Raw genomic sequence first — 23,827 nt, 5'->3', positions numbered from 1 at the left:
AAGAATGGCTCAAGAGCAGTGACTAAGGAGAAAAAATCCACACAATCATCACAACAGAGGTTTGAACCCTGGCCCATGGGATTTTGTAATTTACATATCAGTATCACTGATGGCTGAGATGAGTAGCTGTGACCAGGAACCTTATGTTCCCAAAGCCTAAAGAGTTGGTCAAATTGTGATATATAAGATGTGAAACAAAAAAAAAGTCAAATGAAACTCAAGAGTAGGTGGAAGTTTTCTTAGCATTATGAAGAATAATTTAAAGGAATAGCCAACATTGTGCTTAGTAGTACCATTTGTACATATGGCTACCTCTGCCCATAATTTTCATAGAAATAGATATAAAGCAACAGTAAAGCAAGGTAGTTGAGAGCCAGACTCAGGATTCAAAACCTGTATTCCTAGCTGTGTGACCTCGAACAGCTATTTAAGCTTTCTATCCTTTAATTATCTTATCTGTAAAATGGGAAAATAGCATCGATTTGGTAGTTATGGTAAGGAAAAACTTAGTCAACATACATAAAGTGCTTAGAATGGTGCCTAGAACATAAATGCAAAGTGAGTGCTTCTTGCTATTAACTGATAATAGTATTTTTGTTTGGTTGGTTGGTTGGTTTGGTTGGTTTTTGTGGACCAGGTTATCTTCTTGGCCAAGGATTTACCTCCACAAATTACTGGCTGAATATAGCTGGCCAGGGTCTTTCAGAATAGCAAATTGGCAACATGTCTTCATACCCTTAAAAATGTGCATACAGGGGATGACTCAGGGGTAGAAAGCAAATATAAGAGGGCATGAGGCTGTGTTCCCAGCCCCACTACCAAAAAAAAAAACAAAAAAAACAAAGCAGCATACATTCTAACTCAACAATCTTATTAAAAAATCTATCCAAAGAAAGTATTCGTAGACATGCATTAAGATTTAACTTCATTTAATAGTGAAAAATTGGAAACAACTTAAGTGCCTAACAATAAGGAACTGTTTGGGGAAATTGTCCATCCAATTAAATGTACGCAACACACAACATAAAAGTGATGCTGTAGAAATGTATTTACAGACATGGAAAGCTATTCACAGATTTATAAAGGGTCAAATAAAAAATGAGTAATGTGATCTCGTTTAATAAAAAGACTAAATCCAAAATGTTCACAGTGATTATCTGTGAATGTAAGATTATAGCTTTTTTTAACTTTTGTGTCACTCAAAACTTTCTGATTTTTTCATTGTGTATAATTATTCCTTGTATAAAAAGATTTTAAGATAAGTGCTAATTTGTTTCACTTATGCTACTAGTCTCTTGTGTTCATTGAAAAGAAAGTTTTGTCTTTTTCTTTCTTTCTTTGTAAAAATCTTTTCTTGCCCATAACTTTTACTCTGAATAACATTTTGGCCATACTATTAAGATCATAATACATATATATTAACCACTGTCATTTCCTAATTATATTGTTATGAAATTTTGTTTTATTTAAAAAATATTCCTTGCATAATTTTAAAAATTAGAAAGTTCAAAGATAAAGAATAGAAGTCTCCTTCAAAAAACATGCCAAGAAACTTAAAAAGACAACTCATGGAAGGGAGGGAAAATATTTGCAAATCATATATGTGATGATGGATTTATATCCAGAATATATAGAAAATTCATACAACTCAATATTAAAAACACAAATAGCTAGTTTAGAAATGGGCAATTTAAACAGATATTCCTCCAAGAAGATATACAAATGGCCAATTAGCACAAGGAAAGATGTTCAACATCATTAGCCCTAAAGGAATTGCAAATCAAAACCACAGTGAAGGAACCATTGCCTACCCACTAAGATGGCTATACTCAAAAAGTCAGATAGTAACAGGTGTTGGTGAAGACGTAAAGAGATCGCAACCTTATACAATACTGGTGAGAATGTAAAATGATGCAGATACATCAGCGAACAGTTTGGGTATTCATCAAACATAAAGACACACAGGACCCAACAATTCCACTCCCAGAATAGATCCAAGAGAAATGAAGATGCTCTGTCCATACAAAAGCTTGTACTTGGATGTTCACAGCAGCACTACTCATAATAGCCAAGGGGTAAAAACCCAAAAGTCCATCAACTGAAGAATAGATAAAGAAAATACATACAGTAGCATATTATTTGGTAATAAAAAGGAATGAAGAGCTGATATGTGCTACCACATAGATGAATCCTGAAAATTTATGTTAAGTGAAAGAAGTTAATCACAAAAGACCACATGTTCCATTTATATGAAATGAGACAAAAAGTAGATTAGTGGTTGCCAGAGGCTAGGAATGTTTGGGAGGAAATGGGGAATGACGGCTCTGAAGTATAAGGTTTCTTTTTGGAGTGATGAAAGTATTCTAAAGTGGATTATGGTGATGGTTGCAAAACTCTGTTAATATACTGAAAAACACCAAATTGTACACTTTAAATAGGGACTTGTATTTCTATGGATTATTTCAACAAAGTTATTAAAACAAGAAAGAACAAATGATCAAATACAAAAATATAACCTTAAACTAAAGAATAAAAAGGAGAAACCTCAAGTATTTCTCCTAAGAAAATAAGATAGTTTTCTTTTTGATAGAATAAGCAATTGACCACCAAAGAAAATTGAAGGCTTGCTATACTCAGTTTTCCTAAGAACTTCCCTCAGCATCAATTTCCTCATCCCTCTCAGCTCCAGGTGATGTCAGGTGGCCGGTTCTCCCCAAGTAGGCACACTGCTGGGGAAAAGAGCAGCCACGACCTTCCTGACTCCTAGCTTACAGAGTTACCTGCTCAGTGACTTTCACCCTCATCGTCTTCCCACATCCTACACTAAACCCTCTTCTAATCAAACTCCCTCATCTTTAACATAGCTTTATGTGCAGCAGAACCAAAACGGACATAGTAACTAATGTAAAGGCTTTACCCCTCCAGTCCTTTGTTTCCCCCTCTGTCCTTCCTGCTTAATTATTTCTCCCTCATCACAGCTCTGGTCCCACTCTCCCTCCTAGTTTCACATTTAAGATGTTAATGTGTATAACATATTTTGATCATCTTCATGCCCCCTATTACCTGCCTGTACATCCTTTTCCTCTCCCATTTCTTCCCTTCATCTTGTCTAATAACAGTCTCTCATCTAGTGTACTTTCTAGCCATCTTTTTCAGATTCCACATATTATTTATCTTTCTGAGTCTGGCTTATTTCATTCAACTTGATTGTTACCCTTGGTTGTCAACTTGATTGGATTTTTATCGAAGAGATTAGTAAAGCACACATCTGGGTGTATCTCAGTGGCTCATGGGGGTGGGTCTTGGGGATTATATTAGTCCCTGGCCCCCTACTCTGGCTCTTTTGCTGCTTTCTGCTTCCTATGAGGGCAGCTTTCCTCTGCCATGCTCTTCTGTGAGTTGAGCAGCTTTTCCTCTGCTATGTTCTTTCATCATGATGTTTCCGCCTTGGAGCCAGCAAACCATAAACTGAAATCTCTGAAACCCTGAGACAAAATAAATATTTCCTCCCTTGAGTTGTGTATTTCAGGTACAGGACAACAAAAAGCTGACTGATACACCATCCTCTCTGGCCTCATCAAACTTGCCTCTCGACCAGATTATTCCATCAGCATTCAAACATTGGGGCACTACTTCCCCAGCATTTAAATGTGTGTGTGTGTGTGTGTGTGTGTGTGTGTGTGTGTGTGTGTGTGTGTACATTTCCCTTTTGGCTTCAACTTTACTATTTCTCCCCTTCCAAAAAACCTTACAGAAAAAAATTATCTACACTTGCCCCGAATTCTTAACTCTACAGGATCGCTGTTCCACCTAAACATGCTTGTCAAGGTCATCAATGACCCAGGCCTCCATGATCAATCTAGTGGCAGTATCCAGTGGTGACCAATCCTCTATCCTTGAAACATCTCCCCTGCCTTGGACGGAAGAGCGCGACATTGCAGTGTGATCCTCCCATCTCACTGGCCACACCTTCTGGGTCTTCTTTGCTGATTCACTCTTATCACTTGCTATGTGGTCCTTTGAGTGCACCAGGTGGTGCTCGGAGCTCTTCTCCTCTATCCACATTCACTCCCTTAGGGTTTTCCTTGGATCTCTCATATTTAAATAACATGAATATTGATAGGTCTCATGCTGAGCTCCCTCCAACCTGGATGACTCCCCTGAACTCTGGCTGCCTCACAGACATCACTCACTGGACACCTAATCGTTTCTCTAAGGAATCATGTCCAGATCTACTTCCTCAACATCTTCCACCAAGTCTGCACTTCCCACTCTTCCTCAGATAAATGAATGGCAACTCCTTCCTTTTAAAATGCTTAAGCCAAACATCTTTAATCCTCTTCCTCATGCTTCACAGCCAATCAATCCCTCAGCAGCTCTTGTTGGAACCATCTCCAGTATACATTCAGAATTAAACCACATCTCCCCCATCACTGCTCCCTGGTCCAGTCCCAAAACCTCACAGGCTCCTAATGACCTTCTACCCTTACCCTCACTCACCCAACCCATTCATTCTTAACACACAGCCGTGTACATCAGGACATATCATCTTTCCATGCAAATCCTTCTGATGAGTTGTCAGCTTAGTTGGAATAAAGCAAAACCCTTACAGCAGTCAAGAAAGCCTCGCATGATCAGAGCCTACGCTTCTCTAACCTCACATCCTTCTGCTTTTTGGCTCACTCACCCTGCTCTGGCCACAGTGACTTCTCTGGTCCCAAACTCTTCCAGCACCCCATGTCCTTCCCTTGTAGGGGCTCCACTCTCCCTGTCAGTTCCATAGGCCATTTATTTATCACCTGCAAATCTTACTCCAGTGCAATCTCAGTCCTAATCTCCTATTCACCATATTTTAAATCACAGCAGCCCTCCCAGCATTCCTAGTCCTATTCCTTTCCTGACTTTTCACTACAATTACACACCATGTGACAGCCCATATAAATTACTTAGGTATTTATTATTATATCTCCTCTCCCATTACAGCAGAGCCCTGTATCTTTTCTGTTTGTTTGTTTGTTTGTTTGTTTTCTGAGACAGGGCCTTACTATGTAGTGCAGGCTGGCCTTGAACTCACTATGTAGCCCAGGCTGGCATCATACTCACAAATATCCTACTACCTCAGCCTCCTGATAATGTGCCATTAAAACAAAATATTTTTAATATTGAGGATATATTCCTAAGTGAAATAAATAAGTCACACATGTGTAAATACTGAATAGTTTCTCTGGTGTGAATAAACTATAATAGTACATAAAATCCTAATGATGTAACGGACAATGTGAAATAGGAAGAAAAGGGCTAAAGGTGTAGGGAAAGTGGGAAGGGTAGGGGAAAGCTAATAAGGGAAAAGAAAAAAAATGTGAGAAAATGGAAATAAAGTGTTTGTAAATGGGGAGGGGAGGAGGGGATGAAGGGCGGGCAGGGACAAGGGGAAAAAATGAGAACCAAGACCTGCCACATACAAGATCCCAATAATGAATGTAACTGTACTGTATACCTAAAATGTACCAATAAACTCAATGAGGGAATAAAAAAAGTTTTGCTCAGTCAGGATTTCCCCATCAGAGACAAAGGAGAGGGAAGTGCAGATGGGAAATAGAAGCAAAGACCAGAAACTCATGGTAGTTTCTGATTCCATGCCCTGCCCCTCAGGTTAGCTCTTCCGTTAACTCAGAGGGTCTAGTAAGCAGCAGCCACCCAGAAGTTCTCAGGAACTGGGGCTGGGACACTTGACAGAAGATGACTATATGGGTGTCACAGGAGAGTGAGCCCAACAGAGCCCCTGACGTTTCCTGTAGACCCAAGACCCTGCTAAATAGTACCACACTCTCCTGCTGGACTTGTAAGTAAGTGCAAGAGAGGAGTCAGACGACCTGGCAGGATCATGGGGCTGAGATGAGAAGATGCTGTCAGCAGATGCAATGTGATCTGTGTGCCCTGAAATCAGTAGGCTCATACATGCCAGAGTGGACACATGCCCATGACTAGAACTTCATGCCTGTGGAAGTAATGACATTATGAAAGCCCAAACCAGAATTTAGCTGCTTCCCAGGGGTGCAGAGGGGGAGAGAAAGCCCAAATCAAGTTTAAACATAAAATGTTGGGCTTTTCTACCATCAGGAAAAAATATGAGCTCAAAGGAGGGATTAAGTTGACTTTCAGAAAAATAAAGTTATATTTTTAACATACTCACAGATGTGACTTGAAAGTATCATTCTTGCCATTGCACTATGGCTTCTCATGGAGTTATTTCAATCCCAGTTCTTCCTTCTCTTGCTCAAAACATTCAGGAATAAGTTAGCACATGAGCCCCACAAAAACAGGATCATGCTTCCATGTCTTAACCCAGATGTGCCAGAGCCAACTAAGCCTCTGATGTTAGTTTGTCTCATCCTCCAAAGCTCCAACAGGGAACATGTCCTGTCTTCTCTGATTCCAAGTGTTTTCTTGACCTCATTTTACAAAAGCTAAACACCCAACCTTGGAAAGTGGCAAGGAGGAGAAAGAAATACAAAGTGCTTGCTCTTTGAAGTGTCATTTAAGGCTTTAACAAGAAGTCTGGCTGTTAAAACTTTATTCTCCCATGCCCAGGGTTCAGAGCTCATCATCCCTCAATCTGCCAACCAAGTAAGTCTGAGCAAGACACAGACTGAAAGCCTCTCCCATTTCAGCTAAGAGCAAAGACTCAGTTCTTGGGCAACCAGAGCCATACAGCAAAGACATATTCTCCAGCCTTGATCCAATCTAATGGGTACCATAATCCCTCCAAAAACCCAAATCATTGTGGTTAATTCCAAGTATTTTATCTCTCATTATCATTCGGTGGTCTTACACATTCCAAGAATATGGATAGCCAAATTGGCAACAATAATTTCAATTCTTCCTCTCTGTGAACTCAGAAAGGGGGCATTGAAAGGAGGCACTGGGACAGAACTCTAGTTTCCCCAGGATGACCACTAGAATCAACAAGAAAAGTTTCTAATCAAGTGAATTTATCACCAAGGTTATAAAGTTCATCTTTTGTTCACTGTATAGAACTATACACTCACTTCTAAATAAAGCAGGCTATGATTTTTACGGTTTTAAAAAGGCCTTTGTTGCCTATGTTAAAGCACTTTCTCTCTTAGAGAAATCATTTAGCTCAGTGGTTCCGGCAGCTGCTTCACAAGCACAAGGACCTGAGTTAGATCCCCGGTACCAAAAAAAAAAGATAATGATAATATAACAGTCCAACGGGACAGGGATTTTGCTCAGTGGTGCCACTGCCTGCCCCACAAGAGCAAGGTCCTGAGTTCAATCCCCAGTGCCGAAAGAAAAAGAAAAGCAAGAACAATCCAACACCAGGGCTCTTGTGAGGCTCTGAATTGATGTCAATCTATAAAGTTATAAAGTGATCAGTGCTCTTGCTGGTTATTGTCAACGTTACTGACTCAATGCCCAACACCACTACCTCATAGTTTAACATCTGCATAACTGGAATAAGGATATGAGGATTGCTCTAACTCTTCAACTAAGATTTAAGAAACAGACTATTTGCTCACAACATAAAAATACAAACACATATATAATATACAGGTGCTCAAACATACATGCAGACCACACAAATGTCCAGGTATCCGAACACTCAAACTTCAAACCTACCCACTCTTTGCATACAACACAGACATATGCTCTTATCCGGCTACCACACTCACCCAGCAGAAGTCTACACACAAACAGCAAAAATTATTTCATGGTTTTCACAAGAAGAACATTGGGCTTTCAATCTTTCATTGACATTCCCTAGTCTGGCTTCCTTGTCTATTGAAGGTATCGTCACTCTTTGTGCCCCGGCAGCAAGCTGGATCAGCAGACAGGAAGGGAAGGAATACCTTTAACTGAAGTACTGAATTGTTTCTAAAGGCCTAGTGAATAAGCATGCCTGACATCCAGCAAAGTCAAACAGATGGTAAGGGGACCTGGTCATTTGTTATTGGCTGGTTCCAGATAGGGGGCTACATGGATGGAGGACTGCGCCTGAAGTGAACCTCAGCCTGCTGGCCCTTTCCCAACTCAGGAGTCTAAGAGAAGCACCTGAATCCATGACTTGGTCCTACGAAGGCAGCATGATCACATATACCCATGCAGAAGGCCTAAAGAAATGAAAATGTATTCAGTAGGGTAGTGGAGATTCCATCAGAGTCCTAGAGCTATGAAGAAAGCAATGAAACTTCCCTAGCTCAGAATTGGTCTGTAGTGATTCCAATAGAGCCTGGGTAAGCAAGAGCTTACCTAACCTTCATTCCACTTATGTAGACAGTTTTGCCTAACAAGAGTTCCAGCAACCTATTTAAGAGAAAAACTATTTTTGAAGGCCTTCCCAGGACTGCACAAGCATTCATCAAACTACAGACACTAATATTCGCTATCTTAAATTCAATTTTAAAAGGATTTGGGGGGAGCCTACTGAGTGCCAAAGTCAACCTACTTTCTAGTTAACTGTGTGCATTTTCATACACAAAAACTACACTGCATTTCAAATATTTTTTGATCTGTTGCTCACTAGTCTGATTTCCCTGTGCCTCCACTTATTCAGAGAGGAGAAAAGACACCAGGTGAGTTAAGAAGCCTCATAAGAGCCCTCAGAGGAACCAGTAGTGAAGATGCAAAAGTCCCAAACACTTGCTCTGACCCAGACTAGGCAGGAGATGGTGTACAAAACCAGTAAGGATAGAAAGGCATTAAGCTGAACCTCAGGGAGAGCTTCTCCCTACCCTGTAGATTTCCAAGGAAAGCCAGGAATGTCCCTCTGGAAGAGAAGAGCCTTTTTGTCTGAATGGGCAAGCAGTCCCTTAGGAGCCGGGGGAAAGATCCCTTGGAGAGGAGGTGGTGGCAGGGTCGGAGAAGAGGCAAAGAAGGCCGGCTGGAAGGAGCTGGGCTGCCTCCTCCCTGACGGGGCCCTGGAGTTTTCCAGACAAGTTTCACCCTGGGCTGTCCCCCCTGCAGTGTGCATCAAGGGAGGAGGGGTACACCCCCGAGGAGACCACAGGAATGCCAAGCAGGAGAAAGGCGCCCCAAGCCAAGGGCTCCGGCACCACCGGGGATCCAATATCGGCGGGTGACTCCAGCCCCCGTAACAGGAGAGACCGTAAAGTATGTGCTCTGCTTCCCAACCAGCAAACACAGCAAATAACCAATTACTCCAAATAGCTAACAGATTTCAGCTCTGATTTCCCTCCCTTCGCCAGCCCCCCCCCACAAGCCTTCACTTGTCATTTGATGGGCGATTTGTATTTGCTCTGAGAAAATGAGAGAAAGAATGAGTCACAAGGAAGGTCCAGATTACACCAGTGATGGGCATGGAACTCCCTGATCAGGAGTTGTGGGAGTGGGGAGGCCACCACCAAATGTGTTGTTAAAGAACTATACTTCTAGTACCTTCAAACACCTACCATAATTCTTGCTATACCATATTGTCAACCACGTGTCTGCAGCACACCTATTTTCAGGAGAAAATGAGTATCTTTCTGATTAGCTCATTCAACATATACAAAAGTACAGGTAAAACCAGAATGTTACTAAAGTTGTAGTACCTCCCCCCACAAATCCTCAAGTTCAGAGGTGCAACTGTAAAGCTCTGAAAGGAACTGCATTGAACGCCTTCTGGAAACACTTCCTCACTTGGGAACCGCACCCTGTAATTGATTCCTTTGCTCAGAAAACCTTTGCTTCAAAGACTTGGGATACATTGTTGTCAGTACTCAGGAGCTACAACAGGCATCCTCCTAAAACTTCAAATTAAGGGAAACTGAAGGCTTCGCTGGGAGAACTGGACCATGAAATAAATGCACATGGGTCAGAGCAAAGATAGGCACAAATCACCTCCACGGGGAAGACTTAACCATAAGTGGGAAGAAAGTATTAATATATTTAGAAAAATAAGATAGATGAAAATGCAATAGATCTATCCTGGAAGAACAGGGAAAGAGGAACATGGATTGAATGTTTCCAGTAGTCCACACCAGCACCATCAGGGCAGAAGGCACCAGGCTTACAAACTAAAGCTGGCCTTACTTTTGAAGATGGATGTTTTAGTCATTTACTGGTCAGCTGTCAGTAATATTAACACCTTTCTCTTTCCTCACACTGATTTCCCACCCATCTCCAATCGACATTTCCTTTCCCCACTTAGAGAACTTGCAGAGATCATGAGCATTACCAGCATTCAATGTCATGTGTGTTTCTCACTGTAAGTTCATAAACTGGTGGCTTGAATAATAAGCATCTTGCCCTGAGAAAATTGTCTCATCAGGTGTCTGACCCTGAATTCCTTCTTACTTCTTCCATTTTATTGCATTTTCAACTGGCAAAGTAAAACTCAAATAAATCTGAACTCTCTTTCTTCCTTTTGCTGTCTTTTGCATTAGAAGGAGACATATATTAATAAACAGATTCTGCCTGAGCTCCCCATATTTGACAACGGAAGACTTCCCTCTATGAGGATAAACCAAAGAGAGCAAGGAGACATCAAGGATCACAAGAAGAGGACCAATCTGATGACCAAAACAAGTATCTCCCTGAGCTAAACTGAGTCAAAAGCAGAAGAAAACAAACTGTTCATTTACGTTCACAAGAAAACTCAAGAAGATACCGCGAACAAGAAATTAAAGTACTTAGTGCTGAAGGAGATATAACTTGCCTGATGTAAAACATAGCATAAAATTTAAAAATTAAAATAAAGCTTTGATTTCCAGCAAAATGACAAGCTAGACAACCTGAGCAACCCGCCAAGAAAGAACATCTGAATTGACAGATATCTTTAAAATCTATTTTAAATACATGGCTAAAGCAATGGAGATGTAAAGAAAATCCTTAGGGTAAATGAAAAAGGAAAAATCTGAGAAATAAGGAAATAAATGCATACTAACTATGGTACTCAAAAAGCCTCAAACTTAGCATTTAGTTTTAAGTGAATCTGGGTTTGTAGTGTCTCCAGGCATCTGGTAAAAGTAAACACATATCCTCTTGGGAAGAATGTGACTTCCATCCAGGCCTCAAAGAATTCTCAGATAAAGTTCCAAGGAACATGAGTTCACAATCAAAAATAGTTAAACACATAAGGAAGAAGACACCATCAGGGAGAGCCAGCTAGCACCAACCAACTGCAGAACCAGACCTGTTAGAACACAGAAAGCAGAACTGTCCAAAACAACACTAACAAAGAAAGACTGCTTAAAGAAATAAAAGGCATATATTTTTAATATGGCCAAAGGAAAAGAAAACTTAAAAAATAAACAAGCAGGTTTGGAAAAAAATATAACCACTTTGAGAAATTAAAAATATGCTACTTAAGGCTAAAAACTCAATAAATAAATGGAATGAAATAACAGATCAGAAATGACTAAAGAATTAGAAACCTGGAAGATACGTCTTCAGAAATTAGGAAAAGTGCAATACAAAGAAACCAACAGTACAGTCACCCCTGAGAATCTGCGGGACCCGGCACAGGCGCTATAAACTAAACAGGCTCAAAATCTTCAAATACAAGGGTCTAGTATTTGCAGATAACCCACACACATCCTCCCATATACTTCAAATGAAGAGGAGAAACAGTCCGCTGTATATCTAATCAGAGTTACGAAGGAAATGACGGAACATGGGTAATATGTAATACTTGAACTTGAGAATAATCCAGAATTAACAAAACATGTTTAAAAATGTTTTAAACAATAAGTCTTCAGATTTAGGAAGACAAAAGCACAACGAAAGCCAAAAGATAGAGCTGACAGACTATAACTGTCAGTGAAACTAGTGTTTCCAAAAGAAGGGTGCAAAAAAAAAAAAACTATTTTCACACAGCAGGAAGTGGGAAAGTTTATAATAAACTAATCCGCACTACAGGAATTTCAATAGGTTGTACTTCAGGAAGAAGGAAAATTATCCCAAAAGGGAGAAAGCTGACATACAAAAAAAAATAGCAGATGTGAATATAACTAAAAGAAAAATTGATTACTTAAAAATAAAAGTGCTGGAAGTAGCTGTAACTTTCGTCACAGGGCCAAAAGGGTCCAAGCAGCAGCTTCTTGAGAGCCAGCAGCTCTCTGGTGAGAGCCCAAGTGGACTTGGACAGAGAGACAAGGTGGTGAAGAAAGGCAAGAAAGACAAGAAGACTAAAAAGATTCTTTGGGGGGCTGGCAATAGATGATAAACAGGCTGGGGAAAAAGAGAAAGCAAAAGGAGAAGGGTCAGGAGCAGCAGCAGCAAAAGAAGAAGCAAGACACTCAAAATGACCTGTGGAAGAAGGATGTGGATGATGACAGAGAGGAGAAAGAGCTCATGGAGCACCTCAAGAAGCTCTCTGAGGGCCAGGGATTTGGCTCAGTGGTTCCACCACCTGCCTCACAAGTGCAAGGGCCAGAGTTTGATCCCTAGTACCAAAAAAAAAAAAAAAAAAAAAAAAAAGCAGCAGCAGCTCTCTGTTCCAACCTGTGATAAAGAGGAAGAGGTACCTGTCCCAATAACCCAAAGAGGAAAGAAAAACAAGGGTGGTAATGTTTCTGCAGCCCTGATTCAGGATCACAGTAAGAAAGAAAGGAGGAAGAAAACATCCTCTTAAGCCTGCCAAGCCAGAGAAAAATCAGATCAATAAGGCTGTATCTGAGGAACAGCCTGGGCAGGAAGACAAAAGGAGGAAAGAAGAGAAGTCAAAAGGGAAGGCTAAGCCTCAAAATAAATTTGCTGCTTCGAACAATGAAGGAAAGATGGAGAAGGAGAAGAAAGAGGTGGGAACAGGAGTAGGAGGGAAAGGAAAGAGGGAAGAGGGAGGAAGAGGAAGGAGGAGGAGCAGATGGGGAGGAGAAATCACAAAATGAAAGCACTCTCCCAAACAAGGGAAGAAGGCAGGTTCAGAGGACGCAGGAGAAGAGGAGGACAGTAAGTCTAACAAGGATGATCCCTATGCTCACCTTAGCAAAAAGGAGAAGAAAAAACTGAAGAAACAGATGGATTAAGAGCACCAGGTGATCTCGTGAAAAGCAGCTAATACCACCAAAAAAATAACTTCTCTGTGTCCCAGGCAGAGATGTTCTCATGTCAGGTCACACTAGAAAACACATGTGACATCAAGCTTGAGAAGTTCATCATTTCATTCAGCCCTAGGCAAGGAGTTGTTTGTCAACCCCAGCCTCTTCATTGTAGCCGGCCACCTCTAAAGATGGTGGGATCCAATTGCAAAGGAAGAACACACCCCTCAAGCACACTGCCAACTATGCACTGAGCATCCCTCGCAACATTGACATGATGCTGCGTGACAAGGAGGTGGCAGCAGGTGAGATGCCAGCAGTGCACGCCATTCTTCAAACCTACACCAAGCAATTGAAGCTTCTGGAAGAGAAATGCTGGCTTTGAGGACAGCTGGAATAGGGGGATGATACATCTGTCAAGAGGCTAGAGAAAGTTTACCAGGAGCAGCGGCTGCAGAGGCCAAAGCACAGCCAATCCTGGTTGGCCTAGGCTTTGACCGTGAGATGCAGAATTAGCCCATACAGTTCTCAGGGAACTGGCACTTGAGGGTCTCCTTGGCTAAAGCCCTGTACATAGAGTCCACACAGTGCACTTCACCATACCATAACCCTGCTGCTCATCCCTCCTGTGCTGAGCCTACACAATGAAATATTTTGTTATAAAGGGCATAAGCCACTCTTTACGAATCTAGATTTTATCAACCAACAACAAATGCTGGTGAGGCTGTGGGGAAAGAGAACCCTTCTCCACTGTTGGTGGGAGTGCAGACTGGTGCAACCACTGTGGAAATCAGTGTGGAGATTCCTCAAAAAATTAGGATTAGAGGTCCCATTTGACCCAGCTATCTCCCTGCTTGGTATTTTACCAAAAGAATTAAAGGCATCATCATACCACAATGATATGTGCATCCATATTTATAGCGACACAATTTGTAGTAGCTAAATCTTGGAATCAACCCAAATGCCCATGAACTGATGAATGGATAAAAAAGATTTTTTTTATTCTACGGAGTACTACTTAGCCATAAAGATAACATTTATAGCTAAATGGATGCAACTTGAGACTATATGCTTAAGTGCAATAAATTGAACATGTATGTATAAATACTGCATTGTCTCTCTAGTGTGAGAAAATGAAAGTATAAATAAGGACCAGAATATATGGATCAAAATGTATAATAGATAATATGAAATAGAAAGAAGCTGTTCAAAATGAAAGGAAAACTGTGAGGGGGAAGAAGGAAAGAGGAAAAAAATTTTTAAAAGAAAGAAAAATGAAAATAAAACATGTTAATAAGGAGGGAGGGGAGGCTTAATGGAAGGAAGGGGAATGGGAAAAAAGATGAATCAAGCTATATCATGTACAGGTACAAACTCTCTTTGATGAATGTGATTGTTATGTATATTTAAATTGTACCAATGAAATTATTTTTTTTAAAAATCTAGATTTTGGCATCGACAGGGATTCAAGGATCTTCATCGTGGCCCTAATGGCATGGGAAAGAGCCCACTGCTTGTGCTGCTGACCTGCAAGCTGATGTCCACCTGCAGGGAGAGGAGAAAGAACACCCAGCTGAAAGATGGCTTGGATGTGGGGCTGACTTGGCCATACTCCCACCTTTGGAACCTCAGAGCTGGAGAGGCCTGTGAGACCTGTACTGTCATCCTGCCAAGATTTGATGCCTGTGATCACATGTGTCATTGGGGGCTAGAGGACAGGGAAGGAGAAATTCTCCCTTTACAAGGGGAAGAAATAAAGAAAAGGAGTTGCTGCCACCAATAAAAAAATATTAAAATTAGAAAAAATAAAAATGCTGATAAATGTTATAGAATTTTAAAACTGGATAAAAATTTGGAAACTGTTAAGTGACTAGAGTTAAAGCATTCAAAGTTCCTTGTACTATTCTAGAAGAGGCTACACATACCAGCTTTAAAAAAAATAACTGTTAAATTTAAAGTTAAAGACTTTACTAAGTTAAATATGCATGTTAAGATATCTATAATAGTAATTAGGAATTGAAGTCATGTATGGTATTGAAACTGAAAAAAAGGGGAAAAGCATTTAAAAAAAAACAAGTATTTTTCAATCCAGAAAAAAAAAAAGTAAGGAAAATGACAGGGTTAAAGAGACACAAAATAAGATAGCAGAAATAAATCCACATATATCGGTAAAGATGGTCCAGATGATACATAAAGAAAAGAAAACAGAATCCATCTGTTTGTAGTTCATAAAAGAGATATCTAAAACATAAAGTCACACAAGTAAAAAGTAGAAAAAAATAAACTAGGAAAATATTAGCCAAAAAAAAGCTGGTGCAGTTATATTAACATAAATAAAGCAGAGTTAAAGAAAAACTCATTAACAGGGATTTTAAAGGGCATACTGAAATACATTGAGAGATATACTGTTAAAAGATTCAATTATCCAGGAAGATATAAGAATTCTAAAATTGTTCCAATAACACAGCATCAAACACACAAAGAAAAACAGGCAAAATTAAAAGAACTGAAGAGTGTTATAACAAAGCAGGATGTGTTGTTAACACTCCTTTCCAGAAATTGATAAACCACACACATAAAAGATTCAGAATAAACATAAATTTAAGTAAAATAATTAACAAACCTATTCTAAATGGACATGTTATATGTAAAAAACATTTGGAGAATACACATTCTTTTCAAGCACTCATGGGACAGTTACCAAAATTGACCTTTACTTGGGCCATAAAGCATGTGTCAGGTCATTTCTAAGCATTATTACACATGGATTACATTTTACGGTCATGCTGAATACCAGTAGCAAAAAATATAAAGTAAAACGTAATTTAGAAACTTGCAAAACATATTTTAAGGTAATTAAGGTGTCAAAAAGACATAATACAAAATATTTGAATGAAAAGTAACAAAACTTTTGAATCCTATGGGATGCATAAGGTAGTATTTAGAATGAATTTTATAGTCTTCAGTGTTTACACACAAGTTAAAAATATAATAACTCCCAAAAACAGAAGACAGGAAATAATAAATTTAAAAAATCAATAAACTAAAAAGCAAGGAACTATATGGAAGATCAACTAAAAATTGATTCTTGTTGAAAAAAAAAACCCTGACAAATTCTGGTAAGAATAATAAAATATAATCTAAAGAATGAAAGGACACAAAGTAGGTACAGAAGAAAATACTGCAGAAAAATTAAAAGGGTATTATGAAAAATGCTATGCCAATAAAGTTAAAAGGAAATGGATAAATTCCTATAAAATATAAATCACGAAAAATGACTCACCTAGAAATATAAAATCTCAAAGGTCCAATAAACATTTTTTAAAATTGCAGCAGCATTCAAAATTTCCCCATGAAGAATGCTAAGTCTAGACAGTTTTACAAGTGAATCTGACACTTAGGCAATAGATAATGCTAGTCTTATTTGTTCTTTTAGAGACTAATAAAAGAGTATCTAAATTCAAGTCACTTTGTAGGGCTATCATTAATTAGTCACCAAAATCTGAAGAGAATAGTATAAAAAGAGAAACATCAAGCAATTATCACTCATAAATATTGATTTTTTAAAAAATTCCTAAACTAAATATTTGCAAACTGGATCCAACAATGCAAGGGGGAGAAAAAGATAATATATCATGACCAGGCTCATTTGTTTCAAAAATGTTTCAGCACAAAAAAAAGAGAAAGATCTCTACAATGTAATTCACCACAATAACAGATTAAAGGGGGAAAATCAAATGATCATCTCAACATATACATAAACAGCATTCAATAAAACTTGGCAATAGTCAAAATAAAGAAAATTACCTAATTAGCAATAGTTTACCTCATGAATGTCATACTCAGTGGTAAAATGTTAAAATAATTCATCTTAAAAATAGGAGCAAAAATACATATATTCTCTGTAACCAGTTACATAAAACATCCCACTGTAGGTCCTAGTCAGTGCAGCAAAGAAAGACAAGGAAATGATAAAAAAGAAAAATAATAATATACACAAAAGAATCAAAACTGTGAATAATTACAAATTAGATGTTCGATCACACAGAAAACCCAGGAGAACTCTTGACTCAATAGCATTAGTAAGAGAGCTCAAAAACATTTCTGAATAAAAGACCAGTATATGAAAATTAATTGTGTTTAAACAGAAGCTAATAAGGAAATGTACTTTCAAATAACAACAAAGCAGGAAAGGGAACTAAGCCTAATAAAAATTGCACCTGGCTTTTTTGATGTTACAAAAATTGTGAAAGACCATTAAAACCATCTAAATAAATGTAGATATGTCATGTTTATAGCTAAAATGAAAATATTATAAAACTGTCTATTCTTCCCCAAATTGATCCAGATATTAGCTGTAACTCAATCCCAAATTCCAACAATTGTTTTGGTTTTTTGTTAAAGAACCTGACAAGCTGATTCTAAACTGAGATGAAAAAGCAACGAACCGGAACGGCAAGGAAAATACTGAAAATAAACAAGGTTCAGTACTTTTTTATCAGATATCAACACTTACTAGAAAATTATAGTAAAATCCACCAAATATTAGAACAGAAAAAGAAATAGACTAGTAAAACAGAATACAGAGCCCACAAATAGACGCATGCTTCTGCGAAATTCTTATATATAGCACAGCTGTCATGATCAAGTAACAGAAAGGATAGGTCATTCTATGATGACATGATAATCACATAGATCATTGGTTATTCATATGGAAAATATTTAGAAACTAATCTCAACCTCACAGTACACAAACACACACACTCCAGACAGAATAAGGATTTAAGCATGCTTACCCATGAACAGCAAAACTTTAGAATTGTTCAAATGTAGATCTTTGTAAATAGGGAAGGGTGGAGGAGGTGAAGGGAGGGCAGGGGAATGGGGAAAAAAATAAAAACCAAGACCTGTCATGTAAAGGTACAAGATCCCAATCATTAATGTGACTATATTGTGTAACTAAAAAGTACCAATAAATTTAATAGAAAAAAATGTAGAAATATCACTATTTCAAAGTTTTTATTCTGAAGGAAAATGAATAAAATGTTAAATCGAGATATGTGAAATATATGTAACAGCAATTTCAGCGTGAGAGAGCTCAAAAATAACCTCAGTGTAAAAAATTGAAGCAATTGACTTTATATCAGCAAAATTTTGTTTGGGTGAAGAAAAACCATGGAAACAAATGAAATCATATTAAGCATAATGAAGAAAAAAACGATCAATACAGTAACACAAATGTACAAAACTAAGGATGAAGATGAAAATAGAACAGATACAGAAGCATTTTCTTTTATTATTATTGCATGTCCAAATCCATCCCACTGTCAACAGACAACATGGCACATACAAGATACCAAATTGACTGACAAAGTAGAAAAGTGATCAAAGAATCCCTTCCCCCAAAAAAAAGGTGGGCCCAGATTTACAAATGAGTTGCATTACAGCTGCTGCATCTTCTGAAATTACACAAGATACGTATTCCTGAAATTTTTCTGCAATTCAGAATTTGTAAGATGCAACACCAGGCCAGGTGTGATGACACATGCCTCAGGACTCAGGAGGCTGAGGCAGGAGAATTGCCACAAACTGAAAGCCAGCCTGGGCTACATGAGTCAGTTCAAGGTGAGACTAAAGTACATGGTAAGATCCTGTCTCAAAAAAAAAAGGAACACTATTTTCAAGAAAAAAAATAATTAACCCTGTTGATCATATAAATCATAAATATAATTCATGTGGCCACCATGTTTTACCCATGTGTAATTTTACACATATTGGCTAACTTATTTGTTTTTAAAATTTTTATTAGTGCATGTTTGCAATACATCCATCATGAAGTTGGTACATTTACATCCATTCCTAATAATTTTTACTTTCCCTCTTCCTCCCCACTTCTGTTCTTAGATACCCTTCTCATCCGCTAAAGATTTACCTCGTTTCCTATCTTCTTTCATTTATTTTGCTCTTTAATTCATTTATACTTTCTCAAATATGAGAAACCATGTGATATTTAGCCTTCTGTATCTGATTTATTTCACTTAGCATTATGATCTCAAGGTACATCCATTTTCCTACAAATGACTGAAATGTATCCTTCCTTATGGTTGAATAGTACTCCATTATACATAGCACATTTTCTTTATCCATTCATCTCTTGATGGACATATACACTATTTCCAAGAATTAGCTATTGTGGGTTATGTTGTTATAAGCATAGATATGCATGTGTCTCAGTAATATGAGTCTTTAATTCTTTGGAAGGGGTACACTCGGTTCGAATGGAATTTCTATTTTTAGTTTTTTGAGGAATTTCTATAGTGTGGCCACCATTTTTTAAATTTTTTAAATTGTTAGTCATTTTAAAATTTAGGTCGATTCATATTATTATGCATTTGGTAGATGAAGACAAACTTTTAAAATGTTTATCATGTCCTTTCCAACTTACACAAGTAAAATTCAGAAAGAGTGGCTCTAGGTAAGAAACAATTTTCATGCCATAAAGACATCAAAAGCACAGTCAGTAGGAGTACACCTGGAAAATATTTTAAGGAGTTAACAAATCCTGGTATCAAAGCCTTACAAAGACAAACTAAAAATAATATTAATAGAGATGCAAAAATTATAAATAAGTAATAGTAAACCTAACCCAATGTATAGCAGAAGTTCTGCTTACAAAGTCCCCATCACCAGGATGAACAGATACTGCACTTGTCTGCTAACAACCTAAGGTCCAGAGCCAATGCAAGGCCTGAGGCTACTCTGGAAAGCAGCTGCCAGCAGGTGCGCTGCTTGTTTATCAACCACCAGTTACACTTCTTCCCAAACCTGGTTCCGCCACGTGCACTCATAATAATTGCTAAATGTTACCGAAACAGAAAATTTGAAGTTAATGCCCTTGAATTTTTTTTTAATTTAAGTACAAGTAAGATAGCATAAAGGGTATGGGAAGGATCCTAAACTTTAAAAGAACTCTCCACTCAGTTATTTCTGCAAATATCATTAACTTCTCATCAAGATTTAAAGTAAAAATCATGGATAAAGCATCCTGGGTGTGGTTTATAACAAAAGGATGGCAGGACACCCGATTCAGTACACTGAGATTCAAAGCAGAGGGCTCAGCACACATAAAATGATTGTAAGATACACGGATATGGTTAAAACTAAAATGTTCATGGCACGTATGTATAACTTTAAATGAGTACCGGATTAACTGATTTTTTTTCAATAGCCAACCAACTACCTATTTGATGGCATTCAACAGGAGAGATTCAGTCTTAGAAAATTGTAACACTATGACTAATTACTACTTTGGGTTTACCCCCAGAATACAGGAAAATTATACGTTGTAATAACTAGGCAATGAAAACAAAATGATCATCTTGATAAATACCAAATAATATCTGATAAAATTAAACTCCCAAGCTGGTATCTATTTTGAAGCTGTTAATAAACTAACAATAAAGTTCACAACCTTGATAAATCAAGAATGTCCATCTAAATCAATCATTATTATAATTAATGGCAGAGGTATTCTCACTAATCAGTGACAAAATAACTCTGATCACCAACATTTCCATCATTAAATGTTATCCTAAATAAAACAGGAATAAAATATAGCTATTAGCAAGAAAGTCACCTTTATTGTTATTTGAAGAAAACAATCATACCCATCTGGAAAACCCAACAAAATCAACTAACAACTGTCAGAACTAATACTAGAGCTTAATAAAAACACAGTTTCAAGATAAGGATACAAAAATAACTGTTTTCTTATATGTTAGTCATACTCAAAAATCATAAGAAAAAAAAGCTATTCCACTAAGAATAGCAATAAAAGCTATCAAATGCCTAGGAATAAGTTTTAATGACAAATGGCTAAAGAAAGCAAACTAAAAAAACTCTTGTAAAAGAGGACAGTGGTAAGAATGAACAAATTAAATAACAAATTAATGATACAAAGTAGTTAATACTTTATGGATATCCTTATAACATAAAACCATATTTTTATAAAGAATGTAAAAAATGTGGAAAGACATTCACATTATACATTTAAGTTTAAAAGTACAATATGCAGACAGATCAAAGTACAATATGATTTAAATTTTGTTTTAAAAAGTATGCACAGGGCCAGGTACCATGGTGCACACCTGTAATGCCAGCACTTCAGAGGCTAAAGCAGGAGGATCGCTGTAAGTTCAAGCCCAGCCTGGGTTACACAGTGAATTCAAGTCCAGCCTGAACTCATAGTAAGACCCTGTCTCAAAATAAACAAAAAAAAACAAAAAAGTATGCAAATAAACTTAAAAGTCATCTAAAACTGTAGGCTCATCAAAATCTTAACAGTGCTCATCTTCAACTAATAGGAGCACCAGTGGTTTTAACTCTCTGCCTTACACTTTGTGTTTTCCATTTCTTCCACAAAAGATAAATCAGAAAACCATGAAAATAGGTATTGTCTCCTCCTAGAAATCCATAAGACACTCAATACAGCAATACTTGCCCTTGGCACTGTGAATGGAATTTAACGCACTACTTTTTGGCAAATTTTATCTCTTATGCCTCCCCCAGCAGGTCAGGGCTCTGCTTGGCCTAAGCATGGGACTTATTGCACACATGCTAAAGACTCATACCAAAGTCATCTTGCTGGAAGGACCTACACCCAGAAAGATGAACCAGAGGAAATCAGCTGAAGCAGGCACAAATGAACCCTGCTGGGTCCAGAAGCTACTGACCACTAGCCAAGCAGCCCTCTCAGAACCTGCCAGGGTTCCCCAGTGACATACACATGGCGCACAGAAAGCCAGCCTCCCAAAGGGGCTTCTCATCGCCCATGTCCCCATAGTGACAGCCTACTCTGCTTCCACTGGCCCATACAGCCCCACTCAACCCCTGGCCCTACCAGGAAACATGACTGAAACAAATCCCAGAAGCACTGGAGATGACACGAGGACACCAGTAACAGCCCCCTCCAGCTCTCACCCCACCCTTCCATTACTGTACAGAGCAGAGACAGGTGACTGCTTTCTTCTGGGCTCAAGAAATCCCTCCTTTCTTCCCTCTCCTCTGCTTCCCTCCTAATTCCCACCCCCAGTTCCCAAGGGAAATCAGGGACCCACAAATAGGAAAGCAATACATACATGAGGACTGGATGGAGAAGACGCCATGTTAGTGGGGCCCAAGCTTGACAGACCATCGGCAAGCTACAAATTAAACATGCTGGTTAGCGACAGGATTAGAGGATTCGCTCTGGAGAAGGCTGGATAACCCCATGGGAGTAGTGTTCTCCTTCCATCCAGGGAACTCGCTCTTTCTCCAGGGAACAGCACAACAACATGGGCTCTCAAGTTAGACAAGCCTGGCTCCATGCTTCCACAGGCTGTGTCACCTTGGACAAACACCCTGACCTCTCTGAACCAATGTCCCCAACAAGAGGAGATACACAAAGCCCACCTCACCAGGTAACAATAGGTATAAATGAAATGAAAGCTATGCGTTGCCCCCCTTTAGATGAGGCTTGTTTTTCAAAGAGGCTCTGCTTTCTCACTGCCCTGGGAAGTCCGTTCAGCCACTTCTCATGCCCTCCCTGCCTTTTCAGAGTGGGCTTGTATCAGGGACATGCCAACTTCCCATCATGGAGGGTGGGTAAGTCAAAACAGCCAAGACCTCATCCCTGCAAATGTGGTTCAGTCTTCTTCTTCAAGAACCAGGGCACCACATGGCTCCCCAAAACCCTACATCAAGGAGACTTTGAGGAGTTCTATAGTCCAACCCTGTCAGATCTATGCATCAAATCCTCACTAGCTGTTTGTCCTCACTACTATAACTCTGGCATTTACAGGACACTTATTCCTGGGATTCTGGACAAGGAGGCCTCAGGGTTCAAGACTGGAGGTGGGGAGACTTCAGAGGTCACTGCAATCTGCCAGGGGAAGCGATGGGACAAGGAGGAAATGCACACTGGCCAGAGTGACTAGCAATGCCAAAGAAGAAAGAAGCACAGCACATGTCAGGGAGCAAACAACCCAGAGAGGCAGGCACTGTCCCAGGAAAGGGGCAAAAGGAGGTGAGAGACCTGAGGGGACCTTGAGCTGCCAGGCATAGACTCTCTTCCTTTGGGAGACACTCTCCAGCGGGGCAGGGATGGCGCAGATGAGGAGCCCCTTTGGGACGTGAGGGAGAGTCTGGAGACTCACAGAGGCCTTCCTGCTCTATGAAGGGACCGTTACTGAATGGGGCATCAGGGGCAGAAGCCTTGGCAGGAGGGCATGGCACTCAGCCAGTGCCTCAGGCCATGTGCTGTTGGGCACGGTGTGAGCCCTGGAACGGACTAGATGAACTCCATGTGCACCCCCAGTTGGGCAGACGGGCCCTGCTCCTCCCATTCTCATCCTGAACCCTACAGAAGCTCTATTGTTATTTTTAATATAGTTCTTTTTAGAAAGGTGAGAGGGAAACAGGCAGTTCACCAGAGCAACAGGGAGAGAAAATAAAGCTAAACATAGTGCTCCAAAGCTCTGGTCCAGCTTCAGAAATTACACGTTCTCCTTTGGGATGTGGGCATAATTTGCTGCTCCAATTCTGGGAGAGTGTTTCCATCTTCAGGGTGTCCCAGAGACTATAACTGGAGCAGCAAACTCCAAATTAGCCCAAGCCTGGGGCCTTAGAACAGGTCACCTCCAGCACCTCAGCCCATGGTGCGGGAAGCTGGTCAGTGCTGCCTTCTGATGCCTCCTCCATTTTAGCCTACCAGGTCCATCTTCTTCTTGTGCCCACAGGAATTACACACACACACACACACACACACACACACACACACACACACACAC

The 23,827-nt window shown here is 39.3% G+C and overlaps 1 protein-coding gene and 1 pseudogene across 22 annotated transcripts in view; one reads left to right on the top strand and one right to left on the bottom strand.

Annotated features, from left to right (window-relative positions):
• Positions 1 to 23,827, bottom strand: part of Dysf (dysferlin) — a 220,703-nt gene that overhangs the window by 39,230 nt on the left and 157,646 nt on the right. For 14 of the 22 annotated variants that reach the window (XM_033764701.1, XM_033764725.1, XM_010609624.3 and 11 more), the window contains one exon: positions 22,139 to 22,201. The exons of the other annotated variants lie outside the window; for them this stretch is intronic. In XM_033764701.1, the coding sequence (XP_033620592.1) occupies positions 22,139 to 22,201 (63 nt within the window). The remainder of the gene's footprint in view (positions 1 to 22,138; positions 22,202 to 23,827) is intronic. 22 annotated transcript variants of the gene reach the window in all.
• On the top strand, positions 11,636 to 13,649 carry LOC109117590 (annotated as a pseudogene).

The sequence above is a fragment of the Fukomys damarensis genome, unplaced genomic scaffold (assembly GCF_012274545.1).
Source record: "Fukomys damarensis isolate Sample0158 unplaced genomic scaffold, DMR_v1.0_HiC HiC_scaffold_2, whole genome shotgun sequence".
NCBI lineage: Eukaryota > Metazoa > Chordata > Mammalia > Rodentia > Bathyergidae > Fukomys > Fukomys damarensis.
The sequence above is the reverse complement of the archived record's forward strand: the minus strand, read 5'-3'. Positions and strand labels throughout refer to the sequence as shown.